The 17,235-nt window shown below is 44.8% G+C and overlaps 1 protein-coding gene across 1 annotated transcript in view; it reads right to left on the bottom strand.

Moving 5' to 3' along the window:
* The window catches only part of FAM193B (family with sequence similarity 193 member B), a 167,826-nt gene that overhangs the window by 126,127 nt on the left and 24,464 nt on the right, over positions 1-17,235 (bottom strand). Inside the window, exon 5 of the mRNA XM_086931790.1 lies at positions 16,189-16,621. Coding sequence (XP_086787916.1) covers positions 16,189-16,621 — 433 coding nt within the window. The remainder of the gene's footprint in view (positions 1-16,188; positions 16,622-17,235) is intronic.

The following is a 17,235-nucleotide window of genomic DNA, read 5'->3' as shown; positions in this document are numbered from 1 at the left end:
GGCACTACCACGTGCTGCTGTGTTGTGACAGAAAGATAGTCTTTTGGCACACACTTGCTTCAAGAACTAAATGATAACAGGCTCTTGTCCTTTTGGCCTGTCTGGCTACATTGCATGCAGTCTGTATTCTGCTGTCAACTGTGCACTTTGAGTGTGCCCTGGATATATGTTTAGGAATGCAACCTGTCCAATCTACAGACACAGAAATGTTGGTGGGTCCCTTAAAAACTCACTCTCACAGATACCCTGCCCTCTCTATGTGTTAATAATGAAGGAGCACATTGCTTTTACGATTTTTTGGTTACCGCATGTTTGAACATATTTTTTGCATTGTTTTTAAGAAGCTTTAGTCGACTTACGTGCAAGGAGTGGGCGTTATGTTGTCACTTAGGCCTGGGCAAGAATACCAACATTTTACCTGTTCACGTTTAAAGTGGACATCTTTCTCAAACATTGACACGCATTTGCTTGCGTTCCTGTATGGTATAATATTCTCTGAAATGGCTTTGCTTATATTTACACTTCTCCATAGGCATATTATCGGAGCCTTGAACATTCTGTACGAGGGCGAAGCTCACTGCACAAAATGTTGAAGTTTGTTATTGTCAGCTCAGCGGCAGCTCTGTGAAGATAGAATCAATAATGGCGGCCTGACTGCGGCTTCGCCATGGTGACATGGGTGAAGTTTATCCTCCTATAAACATAACTCCTTGGTTGAGGGAGAGGAACATTTCAAGGACACTGTTGAGGTTGCCCCATGCCAGAATTCCAACCCAGCTGATTCCTATTTACCATGTGAGGGAAGGTGCAACACTCTACGCCAAGATGGGCCCCAGATGACAAACATTTCCACAAGTAACTGGGGAGTTACATTACCGAAGGGATCCTGGCAAATTCACCCACCCTAGGCACACTACGATAAGGAGTGCTGTATGTAAGCATATCACCCAGGCAATAGCACAATGGTTGAAATGTTCAGTTCATTTGCTATACCATTCTTGTGATACCACTTACTCAATCTGGTTTCTTTCTTTTAATTAATGCAAGACAAGCATTTTACACAAGAATCTTATTGCTTCAATAAATCTTTGAAATGCCAATTTGAGTAGGTGTGTCTCCCTTTGGGCATGCATAAGTTACAAACTAAAGAGACTGATCTGCATACACAATTTGGGGAGTCAGTTGTCATGTTCTGAGAATGGGCATACTCTCCGGTACCTTGTATGGTTTAGAGGTCTAGAGGGTTCACTGTGAGCTAGCCAGAACGAAGGCCAAAATATCCTGATGATGTGCGTGGAGTCACCCCTCGCCTAGTTTGGACGTTTGTTGTCCAAATACACAGTCGTACTGATAAAGTATGAAACGTGCGACACTCATGGACTGAAGAAATGATTGTGATTGCTCATCTTGCTGACGAAAGGCTCTCAACTGCCTTCAACACAGTCGCCCAGCTCACCCTCCTATGCACCCTGGAGTAAATAATAAGATTCACCATCAATTCTCATTGCTAGTTCTTTTCCTACCTTTTCAACAGAGACTAGGTTGTTCAAACGGGCATCTGCAGGTCACAAAAGATCCCTAACCTGTGAAGTACGACATGGCTCCATACTGTCTCCGGTCATCTTTAACTTTTACAAAGAGCCATTTAATGCTTTACTCGGAGAGATCAGGAACAAGATTCACCGATATACAGATGACAAAATACTCTACTTAAAAGACTCCTCTGATTCAGACATCCAATGCCTCAAACACTGCTTGCACATCATCCACACCTGAATGTCTAGCACCTACCTGAAGCTTAACCCGACCAAGAGGGACTTTATTTGCTAAGGACAACAAACAAGATTCAGTACAATCTTGGCTCAATGGCATACAACTTTATGGCTTTGAGCCCCAACGTCAACCTAATGCCAAGTCCCTTGGATTCACCATGGACACCAACCTTGCCCACAAGGAACATATTGCCCAAAAAAAAAAGGCCACCTGATATCAGTGCTCTCTTCTAAAGAATGTCAACCCACTCATTCCAGGCCGCAACTTCAGAACTGTTCATGTCCTCATGCATGGTGTTGGTAATGCCCTACTTCATGGCCTCTTAGAGGGCCTGTAGAAATATGACCACATCATTCCAATCTGGATGAAACTTCATTGCTCCCCTTGGCGGCCTGCAGTCTGCAAAACCAGCTCTATCATTTACAGAGCTAACCATACTTTCACTGTTGCTTATCTTGCAGACAAGCTCAACATATTTGTGGGGTCTCTGTGCACACACAGCCAGGGCACCAGCAGACTGCAAAATAGGTGACGCAAAAAAACAGCGCGTCTGCCATCTATACACCCAGGTTTCTGGCACAATAGCCCCAGTACCACAGGAACCACCCCAATGCTGCTCCAATTAAATAAAAGAGTTGAAGACATTTGTTTAAAGAGCATTGTTTCGCAAACAATTCTTTTTATGAGTTTCGCGCTTTGTGGATGGTAACTGAGAATACAAACTGTAGAAAATTCTATGAATTACAATTTAAATGCCTCATGTCATTTAAATATTAGGAAGTTGGTCTGTATTGTGCCGATTAGATTGGAAAATAGAATGCCAAGGAAATCTGTTAGAACAAGTATGTTAGCGCTCTACTGGATAGAGGAGCTTAAGAAAGTGAGGGACAACAGTGGTACTATGTTAATACAAAATGGCCTCCATGAATGCAGTACAGGCCCGGTGGAGGGCGTTCTGTTGAAACTCGCTGGTCGTAATTTATGTACCCTTGCATGTATTGTGGCTTGACGGGGTTTGTAATAATCCTTCAATTTTTTCAAATATATATATATATATATATATATATCTATATATGTAAAAAAATTGAAGGTTTATTGCAAACCTCGTAAAGACACAATACATGAAAGGATACATAAATTGCGACCAGCGAGGGAAGATAGATCGATAGATAGATAAAATGCTACTTACCAGTATTCATATGTTCTTGGCATGTAGAGCTGCAGAGTTACACACTGAGCATAGATGGCCACCTAGTGTTGGGCCCGGATGTTTACAGTTTGTTTTTGTTGTAGAAAAGTCTTTCGAAGTCACAGGATGGGTGACTCCTCCTTTGGATCATACTGCGCATCAGCTCCATCCCCAGATCATTTTTCGCCATTAGGGAAGTGATGGAGCTGTACAAGAAGTAGTGATGTCCATGTGATTTGTATCTAATTAAGATAATACTGGAACAGATAAAGGTAGTCGGGGAGGCGGGTGGGCATGTGTAACTCTGCAGCTCTACATGCCAAGAATAGATGCATACTGGTAAGTAGCATTTTCCGTTCGAGGCATATGAGCTGCAGATTACACACTGTGCATAGATTGTATCGCAGTACCCACCTTTAGCGGCTACTACCCGTATCTGTTGCAGTTGTTTGAAACAGAGTTTTTAGTACAGCCTGGCCCACAGTGGCTTGTTGTTTAGTTTGCACATCTACACAATAGTGTTTTGTGAATGTGTGTGGTGTAGACCATGTAGCTGCTTTGCATATATCATCTAGGGGAATGTTCCCTAAGAATGCCATTAAAGCCCCTATTTTCGTTGTAGAATGGGCTTTTGGAGGAATTGTTAACGTACTTTTGGCTTTCTGGCAACACATTTGTATGCATTTAATATTCCACCTAGCTATCCCCGATTTTGATATGGGGCTGCCTTTATGTGGTGGTGAAAAAGACACAAAAAGTGGTTTAGTTTTATGAAACGTTTGTGACCTTTCGATGTAGTACAGTAATGCTCTTTTGACATCTAAGGTGTGTAGAGCTCTTTATGCGACCGTTTGTGGCTGCGCGAAAAATACGGGCAGCTCAACAGATGGATACAGATGGAATGGTGAAATTACTTTTGGAAGGAATTTAGGATTAATGCGAAGAACCACTTTGTTATGATGCATTGCAGAAAGTGTTCTTGAATGGTAAATGCTTGTAGTTCACTACTCTTCTGTGAGAAGTAATAGCTACTAGGAAAGCTACTTTCCAAGTTAGGAATTGCAATTCACATTTAAACACTTTTTGAGAGTCAGTGGGTCCTTATTATAACTGCTTCTATGGTGACTCTTTCCTAGTGTTTGACTACAGGACTGCCCTGGTTTCTCTCCACCCGTGGGACGTGTGCGGTCTGCCTGAATTGGGTAAGAGTCACAGCCTCGCTCTTTACCCGACCATACACCATGGGCTTGATTTCTAATGCGGCTGTTTTATACTGGATTAGATGACGTGAACAACCTTTTAACTCTCGTAACGATACCCCCTTAGGGCCACCTTTGCATGTTGGGTAGTGGATGATATAATGTGCATCTCACAGGATACCGGGCTTTCCCGTTTATCTCAATTAATGTGTGTTGACTGTTTCACATCAAATTACGATAGAGCTGCACGGTCCCCTTATTAATGTAGACTAGAGGATGTGCACACAACCCGAGGCATATTGACTCTTTCAGCTTGTGGTCAATACACAATATTATTTATTTATTTATTTTGAAAGTTTTATATAGCGCGGACAAGATCTTTGCAGATATCAGAGCGCTTTACATAGAGGGGTACATGAGGGAGCAAAGTCAGACATACAAATCAATAAATCAAACAGTACAAATAGGTGGCTGCAAAGCCAGTCATGTGAATAATAAGACAACTCATACAAATAAGCAGAGGGGTCAAACATGTAGTACAGATTGGTGCAGAGTATTAAGAGAGTTTGAGATAATAGTTCAAGTGTATTTAGCCATGAGGATAGCTTTTACTTCTTTTTTAAAGAGTGTAGTGGAGGAGATGAGCCTGGTTTCGGGAGGGAGCGAGTTCCAGATCCTAGGCGCCATTCCTGAGAAGGAGCGCTTATATGTTTTTTCCTTCCGGAATCTTTGAGGTTTCAGCAGAAGATTGTTTGTGCCTCTAGTGTTTCTCGCTCCGCCCGAGATTGTCAGTTTCTGAGCGAGGTAGCAGGGTGAGTTTAGGTGTACCGCCTTGTGTGTCATGCAGGCGATTTTCACATGTATTCTGGCTTCAAAAGGCAGCCAGTTCAGGGATTTCAAGTCAGGGGTAATATGGGAGTGCTTTTTTGACCCAGTGATGAGTCTCGCTGCAGCGTTTAGAGAAGCTCTCAGTGGTGCGGTTGTAGTTAGGGGGAGTCCGCAGAGGGCGGTGCTGCCGTATTCAATTCGAGGGATGACTAGAGCTTGCACTGCGGTTTGGAAGTCTTTGGCTGGGAGGAAGGGTTTAAGTTTCCTCAGGGTATTGATCTGGAAGTTCGCTCCCTTTGTTGCCTTGCTGATATGTTGCTGCATGTTGAGATTGGTGTCGAGTGTTATGCCTAAAGATTTTGCTGAGTCCACGATGGTGGGTTGTACATTGAGTGCAGTTAGGTGTTTAAGCCAAATTTGCGTAGTGGAGATCTTCGCTGGTGGTGAGATCAGAAGGAACTCTGTTTTCAGGGCATTGAGTTTGAGATGATTGTCGGCAAGCCAGGATTGGGTGTCTCTGATCGTTGAGTTCAGGAGCAAGATGTCTTTGGGGGATTGTAATTTGAGATAAAGTTGAGTGTCATTGGCGTACATGCGAAAGTGTACATTGGATGTTTGTAGCAGGGTGGTGAGACGTTCCATGACTAGGTTGAACAAAGTTGGGGATAGAGAGGATCCTTGGGGGACGCCTAGCGTTACAGGTATTGGCGAGGACATCAGGTTGTTGCTCTTGAATTTCTGCGTCCTGTTGTTAAGAAAGGAAGTGAACCACTTGAGAACAGTTCCAGATAAACCCATTCTTGTCTTTAGTAGATCTAGTAAATTCTCATGTTTAACAGTGTCGAATGCTGAAGAGAGATCCAGAAGGATGAGGAGGCAGGTGTCGTTTTGGTCCAGCATTTGAAGTGCGTCGTCAATTATGTGAGTCATAGCAGTTTCTGTACTGTGTCCTGCTCGGAAGCCTGACTGGTGAGGGTTGAGGAGATCAAATTGTTCAATGTGTTTAGTCAATTGTAGTTGTGCGCATTTTTCCAGCAGTTTGGCGAGAGTGGGAATATTGGTGATGGGCCGGTAATTGTTGAGATCAGAGGGGTCGGCTGTAGGTTTCTTTAGTAGAGGTGTGACTTGACCAACTTTGAGGGAGTCAGGTATGCTTCCTTGTTGGAGAGAGCCGTTGATAATTTTAGTCCAGAGAGGGAGAAGCAAAGGGGTAAAGTCTTTTACTGCGGTAGCAGGAAGGGGGTCTGTGAGGTGATTGGATGGTTTCAGGGTGCTGAGCAGTTTGCCAATTTCTTCTTCCGAGTTATGTGCCAAAAGTTGACCATGTAGCATTGTTTTTTGTTTCAATGGGTGCTAGGCACTGGGGTTTGGAGTAGAGGCTTGCATCAATGAGGAGATGGCTCTTTATGTTGTCAGTTTTTTGGATGAAGAAAGCAGCGAAGTCTTCACAGGAGGGAGCCTCACGCACTGTGTTGAGTGGTTGGGGTTGATCCTTGGATTGTGATCTGATTAGCTCAAACAGTTTTCTCGGGCGGTTTTTCGCTTGGTCGAGCTGGAGGCTGAAGAAGTCTGATTTTGAGCGTTTTATTTTCCTGAAGTAGGCGTTTCTCTTTTTCTTCAGATCTTCTAGGTGCATTGCAGAGGGAGCTGATCTCCAGGTGCGCTCTGCCATTCGCACGACTCGTCTATCCTCATTGAGACTCCCGTCGTACCATGGATTGGAGCTTTTTGTAGAGACTCTTTTTAGCTGCATAGGTGCAGCCTCATTAATTATCGTGGTCATAGCGTTGAGATAGTGGTCAGTCAAGGTTTGAACGTCCGTATCGCCTGTCGGTGGAAGTAGGAGATTGCAACTGTTAGGGGGTAGGGAGTTTGGGTTGAGTTTCTTCATGTCTCTTTTCCAGACTTTGGGCTTGGAGAATTGAGCCGGGTTAACTTTACCTTTTTCATTGATGAAGAATGTGATAATATGATGATCTGACCAGTCACAGGGTTGGATGGACTCTAGTTGGATAGATTCCTCTTTGGAGATGATCAGGTCAAGGATAGAACCTTTCTCGTGGGTCGGGCTGTTGCATATTTGGGTACGGTTAAGGGCATCGAGGAAGTTTTTAAGACTATTTACTACCGCGTCATTGCGGTCGTTCCAGTGGATATTTGGGTGAGCTGCCGTCCGGAATTGGTTGAGATCATATCCATGATTTGTTGGGAAAAGGTGAAGTTGTCCCTGTGTGGGTGGTAGATGCTGTGAAGAGAGCATATCGGTTTGCCCTCACTGATAATGTCAAGGCAGATGTATTCCCAGGATGTTGGGGATGGTAGGGTGGTGGAATTGACTTTCAGAACAGAGAGGTTGTTCCTGTAGATGCATGCGATTCCACCACCAATTTTGCCTGATCTGTCGAGCCTGATAATGTGATAGTTTGGAGGAACTAGAATGTCCATTATAGGTGTCGAGGATTCAGTTAGCCAGGTTTCAGTCAGGATGATTAGGTCATGATTAGGTTGTGTTGTGCTCCGTCTCCATACAGGCTGGACAACCTATGAGGGAACGCCACACTGAGGATAAGTATTTCCATACAGCGTTTCTTGGATAAAACAGTTTTTAATTGCATTTTTCCACTGTGTTGATATTTCCAGGGAGGGATTAATCGCTGTGGTTTGCCCTAAAGAAAGTTGTGGACCTATAGGGCCGTTCACTGGCAAAAAACATGCTGGCAATGGATTTAGGGTCATAGGGCCATTATATCCTGGGAACCCACTAATGTTTGTTTTTAATATCCACATTTCTCCATATTAAAGGGATACCTGTAGTTTTTGGTGGAATTTTAATCTTTAACCCCCTGGCCTCTTCTCAAAAGCACTCCTTTAAATACAGTAGAGCCCACCCTGGCCTTTAGGAGCAAGGGTGAACCCGATGATGAAGCAGGACACTATTCAAGTGTGTGAAGGTTACTATACAAAGAGGTATTACTTCCAGTTTTGGTAGTAGCATATGATAAGACCCCTTTGATAGACAATTGTGCCTATATCCAATATACTAGTTTCTATTGGGCGGGATTCTTCTTGCTATTGAGTATTATTTGGGAGGACGTATCCCTTAACCTGGTTCTACGTCCCCTGTGTGGAAGTAACTCTCCATCCTTCAGGCCTTTGGCAGGTATTGTGTACAGTCGAAATAAATGGGCCAGGATGCCTAGGCAAGGACTATTAGGCATGCTGGGTGCGCCTTATGTATTTCAGTATTTTCTCCAGGACAGCCCTCTTCATCACCTCAAACCTCTTCTTTTTCAACAGCCTGGAAGTAGTAAGAGAAAAGGACTATCCTCATGTTCTTGTATACTATTAGCCAATGCACTCTGGCCACTAGTAGCCCTGCATTGCTGCTCCTGTAATCTAGCAAGTACGCAGTTATGACCTTAGGAGGGCCCTCGGTCAAGGCAGGAGGAACAAGAAAACTGTGCTCCCTTTCAACTGAGAACAGAACAACAACTACTTAAGGCTTGAGGATTTCTAGGATGCCCGAAAAAAGGCTTATACATGGCCCAGTGGCTGCATCCCCAAAGGCAAAAGTGATTGTGTCTTCAGCATCTTCAGCCGTACTTATCAGGACTTAAGTCTCATTTGATAACTTCATGGTTTCTTGAAGATTCCAGGCCTAGATAATCCCCACAACCATCTTTCCAGTCATGCCTGCCCAATTAGGGACTTCAAAGGGTTGTTCCTAAAATGACTGGTATCAATGTTAACTTAAATCTGTATTCTTCTCCATGGCTGGGGCTCCAGCATAGCAGCCAAGATGTTGTGCATCTAGTTCTCTACGCCTTCAGAAGCAGTATTTCTAACTAGTTCCTGTTCCATTGGGACAATTCCCCAGTAGCTCTTATGAAAGGCACATTTATTAATATAGTTATATTGTCAGGAGCACAAAGCTTATACTCTACAAACATCTTCTTGCACTTCTTGCACTACCAAGGACACTCCAGTGGATCAAAGTGGAATATCACACAGTACAACCTGCCAACCTCCATCCTTTGCCGGGACTGAGCAGTACGTAGTAGAAAAAAGGTTAAGTGTACTCTCACAAAACACCTGTATCTACAATCAGGTAGTGACTACGCTTCAGTCTTAACTTTGCCCAGAACATGTACCTGGGTCTTAATTTGTTGGCTTTATTTAAAGACTTTCTCCCAATAGGCAAGTTAGTTTAGGATGAGAGCCTCTTCCTGAGGGCTTTGGGGATTGCCCACCCTCCTGGTCTTCTGGGTACTCCGAGACAAACGGGGCCTGAAGACATCATCAAGACATCACCCGGGCAGTTCTGAAACACCAGTAATCAGATGGTGGAAGGCAGCCAAGGTACCTGCCCGTCTTGTTGCGCCCAGCATCCAATCAGTACCCTATCCATCCTGTCTACCCACCCGCGCTTGCCCCCCCCCCCCCCCCCCCCACCCCCAAAATCATCCCAGTCACCAATCTGGAGACTGCTAGAGTCTTTATGCAGACCTGGATTATTGGGATTGGGAGCCAAACGCTGGTGTGCCTATTTTTTATAAGCATTCAGCAAGAGGGCTTTTCTCCAGCAGATCCTCAGCTACCCTACTCACCAGAGCTCATCCAGATTGCATCCTTTCGTAGCATAGTACCACCAAACCACATTACCACCCAGCCACTCAGCCAGAGAAATTGGAGCAAGGTTTGAAGGGGTGTGGGTGAAAGAACGTGCTCATTGTGCTTTAAATGAATTAGTTGCCAGGTGTTGCTTAAGTCTTTCCATCTTGGCATCCTAACTCGATTGCCATTAGATCCCAGGGCATTCTTTTCTTTAGTGTGGCTTCTTCCAAGCTTGTCCTTTCTTTCCTGAAACCGCACTGGTCCTCTCTTCCTGCACCTCATATGCTCCTCTTCAAGCATCATCTTTAATCTCTCCCTCTACACCAGTGCAACCCCTTAGAGGCAACTCTGGGTGTGACTGGCAGATTCGGAAGCCCATTTCGGCTCAGATTAACACAGTACAAAAAAATAAATAAAACCAAAAAGGCTTTGAGCCACCAGTCAAGCCTGTATCGTCACAGATGGAAAACAATTATGCAGGATGATTAGCAAGATATAACCGAGAGCTCCTTGAAGCTGCAGCCATCTTGAGTGCTCGCCATACTATGCCCCATTCTAACCCAATTTTTAGGGTTTATGAAACAAATTTTGTTGTAACAAACTTTAGGTAAGGAAAGGGCGCATACTCTTGGCCATACCATCTTCAACAGACTCACACCCTCAATAGTGCCATTCAAGTTTCTTTATAGTTTGGGTTACACTTCGCTTATAAATGGAAGTCCCATTTGTGTCCAACAAGGATTTGCATGAGGTAGATGGAACACCTACACTCGTCCCCGAATCAGGATCTTTTAATTAATTAATTCCCCCAAAGTGATCAGGCGTGGGTCACATGGTACTTTATTTTGCAGAAAGCTATTCTCCCTCTCCCAAAAATGTCTAAACTGTAATACTCCCTCATTTTCTTACAACTTACCGTCTACTTGAGACAAATTTAAAGGTTGAATGTTCCCCTTAAGATACACATTTGATATGGTGCAACAAGGCACCATGGGCTTCAGAAAACAGGCCAAATACCTCGTAGAACACAGACAGGAAACTAGCATGACTACCAGTTCTGAAGAAAATTGCCAGCGGCAGCAATTCTAGGCAAGGGTTGAGACAAGACCTACCATAGGAAATCATGAATTATTTACTGCAACAGTCTGTTGTCTTTACTTCCACTCCAAGCAGGGTCTTTCCTCGCATAAGCTCACACAGGATGGTTTTAAATAGTAGGTTGCTTTATTAGTGGTGGTAAATCCCAAATAAAAGCAATTAGAACTCCTTGACTTTACATACACTCCCTATATTAGGACGCATGTTGCGAGATCCAAGTTATGCAAACATCTAAAATCTCACATGGAAGGGGCCGATTAGCTCAACAATCATCCCTCTCAATGTGTCTCAGGAACCTTCAAATAACACAACCTCCTCAGTCAACTCTTGACATACACAGTTCACACAGTAAGGGCAACAGCAAGTATAAACGCAGTAAGGTTTTTTGTTTTTTTTATTCAAGAACAATTGTGTTTCTACCACACCCAGAAGCAACTCTACTCTCACATCCTGTAATTTTTGTACACGTTCTTTAAAATGACAGCTGGGAGGCAGAGCAAGTCTTAAATAAGAGCCAATCCCGAGAGAAATATGGATCTTATTGGAAAGCACTTTAGCCCTATATAAGCAAAATAAATATACTAACTGCAATCTTGTACAGGGTAACAGAACTCCAACTTCATAAATGGTCCTTTCAGGCTACCTTAGGTTGCAAATTTGATTCCGATCTTCCTTTTCAAAAGCTTACAGATTAATTTTCACATTACATTTTACAAAGCAGCTGTTGCACGAGTTGGCTGGAGAACACAGTGTGAACTGCACAATTTTAGATGTGGTTAAGTTGACCTGTCTTTCACTATGCTTCCGATATGTATAACAAACAGGTGAATTACAATAGCGGAAGTAATAGCAATTTCTAAAAGGAAAGAGTGTATACCTTTAAACATAGAACATGTGCCTGAACCTAATCAGAAGGCTGGAGCAACCAGAGATGAAAATACAAGTATAAAAAGATGAGGGAGAGGCAGAAGGAGGCATGCTAAAATATATATTCATAGTGATCTTGAATAGTTTGCCAGCTTTTGTTGCAAATTTAAACTTCTTAATCTAGACAATATATACTTTAAGTTTTACCTGAATGAATCTCAGATCTAGTTTTGATTACCTCTTGGACTCAATTAACATAAGTTTCCTGAAGGTACAAGTATTTATCCCCACAGAATAAATCAATTAATTAGCCATGAATATAGAGTTTATAAGCCTGTATAATTGCAACTACCTTAATGTACTACCTCTTTACAGGAGATAAAAGGAAATATTAAGATACTACCAAAAGACATGCAGTGCATACGATTTCCTGATGCAAGAATGGCATCGAAGGAACATTATGCTACTGCCCAAATTTGGTTTAAATCAGAAACCATGCACATAATAACCACACAAAGGTGTTTAACAACTGTAGTAGCCATAAAAGTCTTAATGGAGACTCCTCACCTGAGAAAACAATTACATAAATCCTTCAACTTCAAAGGCAGAACAAAATATGCTCAACTGCACAGTCCTGCATGTATCAAGATAGAATATTCTCCTTCCTAATGATCAGGAATCAAGAAGGTTCCATCCTTCCCAAACAAATAACTAGAGGGATTTCCCATTCCCGTAGCTTTTTTTTTTTTAAAGATTTAAGACGTGTGTAGGTGTCCACATAACAAAACACTTAGAAATGGAGTGACACCATACCAGTGAAGCAGTTCATTTGAGAAGGATTTTCTAACTCGCACCTCCTTGTGGAGTACTTCTTCGACCCAGTGGGAGAGCTTCTTTAGTTCCTCCCAGTCACTCAACCTAACCTGGACAGTTAACTATCACTCAAATAACTTCCACTATTCAGACCCTCCAGGATATCGCGATTTGCCGCGAAATCGGCACTTTTTAAAAAATGCCGCGATTTTTACAAAAATGCCCGCGAAATCGGCATTTTTGTAGAAATCGCAGCATTTTTCGCTATATCCTGGGGGGTCTGCTTTATGTGGCTATCGCCTGTGCCTTTGTCTCCGATGCTGCACCAAAGCTCCTCAGAAACTCAGCAGTATTGAAGCGTCACAGCGGGATGGCAAACCTCAAACCTCCAGCCCTTGATGACCTGTTAAGAGGTGCTTCGAAGGTGACTGAGAGGGAGGGGCTGCAGGTTCAGGAGCTGCGACATCTATTCACATGCAAACAGCCCTGAATGTGTCATGTCTCTGCTATTTAAAGGGGGGCTCACACATTCCATTTCTACCCAGGGCCCCAAACATCCGAGACTCGGCCAGATTACACCCCTGATTACACCGAGGCAGCACATGGTTCTCTTCACAGAGCGTAATTACTGTCACTAAATTGTAAGCAAACCTCGATTCTTCAAACATGCAGTCTATAATTTAAGAAAATACAGAAATGGCACAATCGCACCCACACTGATTAACAGAGTATGGAGGACAATCAGTTCAATCAGTTCTCTTAGAGTATCTCCTGTAAGTACTGTACATCTCAGTTGGGGATGGCATTTTGGACAGAGAGCCTGTCTTCTCGTTGTCTTGTGCAGGAGGGGGCGAGGAGCCCAAGATGATACTAGAATACTGCATGCCCACCCCTGTGCCCACCATGGTGGATCCTGTTCCCTCTCCTGTGATGGCTCCTGCCCTCCCCTCAGCTATGGCTCCTGTCCCCCCATATGGTGACTCCAGTCCACCCCCCGCCTGTGATGGCTCCTATCCCCCCCCCCCCCATGTTGTGGCTCCAGTCCACCTACGATGGCTCTTGTCCCCCCCTGTGGTGGATCCTGTCTCCGCCCTGGGTGGCTTCTGTCCCAGTCCTGGAACGGCCCCTGCAGCGAGGGTGAAGTTCTTGATGGGCCTCTTCTCAAAAGGGCTCAGCTCAAAATTAATATGGAAAGGTCAGCGAGTAAGTGAAGGGATGGGTGAAAGGCTGGATGAATTAGTGAAAGGGTGAATGGATGAATGAAAGATTGAATAAATGGATAATGAGAGAGGATGGATGGATTGATTGATGAGAGGGGAAGGATGGAGAGAAAATGTAAATAGCTGGATGTATGGGTGGAAGGGTAGCTGGATGATGGATGAGGAGATGGATGGATGAGGAGATGGAGGGGATGGATGGATGGAGGGGAAGGATGGATGGAGGGGAAGGATGGATGGATGGAGGGGAAGGATGGATGGATGGAGGGGAAGGATGGATGGATGGAGGAGAAGGATGGATGGATGAGGAGAAGGATGGATGGATGAGGAGAAGGATGGATGGATGAGGAGATGGATAGAGGGGGTGGGTGGGTGAAAGGATGGATGGATGATGAGGGGAAGGATGGATGGGTGAAAGGATGGATGGGTGAAAGGATGGATGGGTGAAAGGATGGATGGGTGAAAGGATGGATGGGTGAAAGGATGGATGGGTGAAAGGATGGATGGGTGAAAGGATGGATGGGTGAAAGGATGGATGGGTGAAAGGATGGATGGGTGATAAGGGGATGGATGGATGGTTGATGAGGGGGTGGGTGAAAGGATGGATGATGAGGGGAAGGGTGGATGGATGAGGAGGGAATGGATGATGAGGGGGCGGGTGAAAGGATGGATGATGAGGAGAAGGATGGATGATGAGGGGATGGATGATGAGGGGAAGGATGGATGGGTGGGTGGGTGAAAGGATGGATGGATGATGAGGGGATGGATGGATGATGAGGGGATGGATGGTTGAAAGGATGGATGATGGGTGGGTGAAAGGATGGATGATGAGGGGGTGGGTGAAAGGATGGATGATGAGGGGAAGGGTGGATGGATGGATGGATGGATGGATGGATGATGAGGGAATGGATGGATGATGATGAGGGGAAGGATGGATGGATGATGAGGGGAAGGATGGATGGATGATGAGGGGATGGATGGATGGATGATGAGGGGATGGATGGATGGATGGATGATGAGGGAAAAGGATGGATGGATGAATGATGAGGGAAAAGGATGGATGTGTGATGAGGGGAAGGATGGATGATGAGGGGAAGGACAGATGGATGGATGGATGGATGGGTGAAAGGATGGAAGGAAGGATGGCTAAGTGAAAGGGTCGATGGAGAGAGAAAGGGTGGATGGATTGATGACTAAAATAGTGGATGGGTGGAAGGATTAGTAAGTGAAAGGATGACTGGATTGGTGAAAGGGTAAATGGCTGAATGGATGAGTGAATGGATGGATGGATGGGATGAAGAGTGGATGGATAAGTGTACAGATGGATAGGGTGAAAGGGTGGATGGATAATGGAGATGAGTGAAAGGATGGATGAGGGGATGGATGAAGGGATGGATGAGTGAAATGATAGATGGAAGGATACATGATGGATAGGTTTGCAAACGGTTGAATATGTTTGGAAATGGCTGGGCTTACTTATATACTATTGCGCGACCTCTGATGTGTCTGTAAAACGTACCTATTGTGCTGAAGTTTTGTCCTGAATTTTGACCCTTTGTCCTGAATTTTTACACTCACCGTCCTGAATTTGCACCAATGCCAGTTGGTCACCCTATTTGCTGGCTTGGAGACGGAGCGCCGTGCAGAGATGTCTGTCCCTCAAGATAAACAGGCAGAACCACTCAGCCGAGAGAGCTGAGGCGCACACGGGACGGGGTATCTGCAGAGGCGCGCTGGACAAGGGATGAAGTCAGAGGGTTGAGCTCACCTATTGCAGACCATTTCCCCCTGGGATTGAGCCATGGGAAAAATCCTAGAGGCGAGAAATTTAACTCGGGCGTCAAGTGGCCCCATGTCATGGGTGTCAACTTCAACCAGTCCCCGCTTTTAAATCGGAGACGATTTGCAGGCTGACATTTTGCAACAAAACTACAAGTACCAACATGCAGTTCGCTACTGTTTAACAAGTGACCACTTGGCGGTTTTGACTGCTCTTTCTCTAGTGGTTAGGTCTGTGGAACGGGCATCCGGTGGGATATCGGGTCGTGTTCAAAATACACTGTACTATTTAACGTGCTTACTAATAAAAGGGGCGATAGGTATAGCCATCATTAGTGCAGCAGGTACAGTGGCACCAAGCTCTAAGGCTATTGCAAGACACAAACTGACCTGCAATGGTACGCCTCTTCTGGCGCAGGGCTTTGCAACGTGACGCATCTGGGAGATGCGTCACGTAGTAAATACCCCGCACCATGGTGCATCTTTTGCGCCGCCGCTGCGTCACAAAAGTGACGCAACAGCGGCATAAAAGCAGCGGAAGGGGCTTGTAAATCTGCCCCAAAGTGTCTACATTGTAAAGAAACCAAATATACATAGCTTCATGTTGTTAAATAACTAAAAAAAACTAAGATATATGTGTTTGTTGTAGGAAAAATGGCCACATAAAATGCCGCAAAATTGCCGCTAAATTTCCATATTTGTGCCGCTAAATTTCCATTTTTGTGCCGCTAAATTTGCTAATCCATGCCGCTATATCCTGGGGGGGTCTGACTAGTGAATTACCATCTCATCACTTCAAGATATTGCTCACCTGTTGGAGCCGGACACTGGATGTGGAGCTAATTGTGCCATGCCGGTGCTGCCACAGTGCCCATTGCAGGAATGGGTGCAACCAGTGAGAGGTGGCAGTGGTGGTGTCATCTTCACTGCAGGCAGTGGGTTGGCAGGCAGATGAGGGTTCTTGCAAGACCCTGGCTTGTGAGGCACAGGTGGAGACGCAGCAGGAGGCATCGGAGTATGAGGACTGGGGGCCGATGTAGAAAAGGGTGGCGGCGTCTGGCTTGGCGGGTGGTGGTGATGATGATGATGATGGACAGGAGGGGGAGTTCCAAGTGGTCCCGGGTGAGCAGGCATTTGTTGTGTTGGCGTAAGCGGCACAGGCTGAGAGGAGAGGTCTGTCGGGCTGTTTGGAGGGGCTGTGAGGTCTGTATGCTGATGGTGTTTTGACGTATGAAAAGCTTCACCTGCAGCAATATCAGATGAGAAAAAAAAAATCATGTTGCAGGTTTAAGGACATAATCCATCTGTTTAGTCCCACATTTCCATCCAAGTTCCTCATCCCCACATCATTATTAATCTAAAATACAGTTCCCAATTAATTTCTTATAATACAGCACCAATGTTGACTTCATAATGCTAATTCATGTGGCATGCTTATGCCCTACCACTCCCAACACTGCCTCCACCATTGTGCTCACAACACTGATACCGCTTTCAGCACTGCTTATGACATACACTGCTCGGCTCAGGGATAAACCATGCCACTCATAACAGAAGTCCACCAGAAGTCCACCATAAGGCTGTTCTACTCAGGACAACCTCAACTGTCCTGCTAAAAAAATCTAGTTCAAAAATCCTCAGCCCCTCTACCTTTCAACGTGCTTCAAACTCTGGGCCCATGTGAGATTCCAGGTTAGACCCAGCCATATGCAAATCAGTCTTGACCCTGCTTCCCATGGGACCAGTCCAGCCAGAACTACCAGGCACAGCATTTTTTACCTTAAGTGGGATGGGTATGCCCAGACGTGGGTCCCTTGCTTGCAGGAGCACAGGATTCAAGCTAGCCTGGCTGATGAGA

The sequence above is a fragment of the Lissotriton vulgaris genome, chromosome 7 (assembly GCF_964263255.1).
Source record: "Lissotriton vulgaris chromosome 7, aLisVul1.2, whole genome shotgun sequence".
In the NCBI taxonomy this organism is placed as follows: domain Eukaryota; kingdom Metazoa; phylum Chordata; class Amphibia; order Caudata; family Salamandridae; genus Lissotriton; species Lissotriton vulgaris.
The sequence above is the reverse complement of the archived record's forward strand: the minus strand, read 5'-3'. Positions and strand labels throughout refer to the sequence as shown.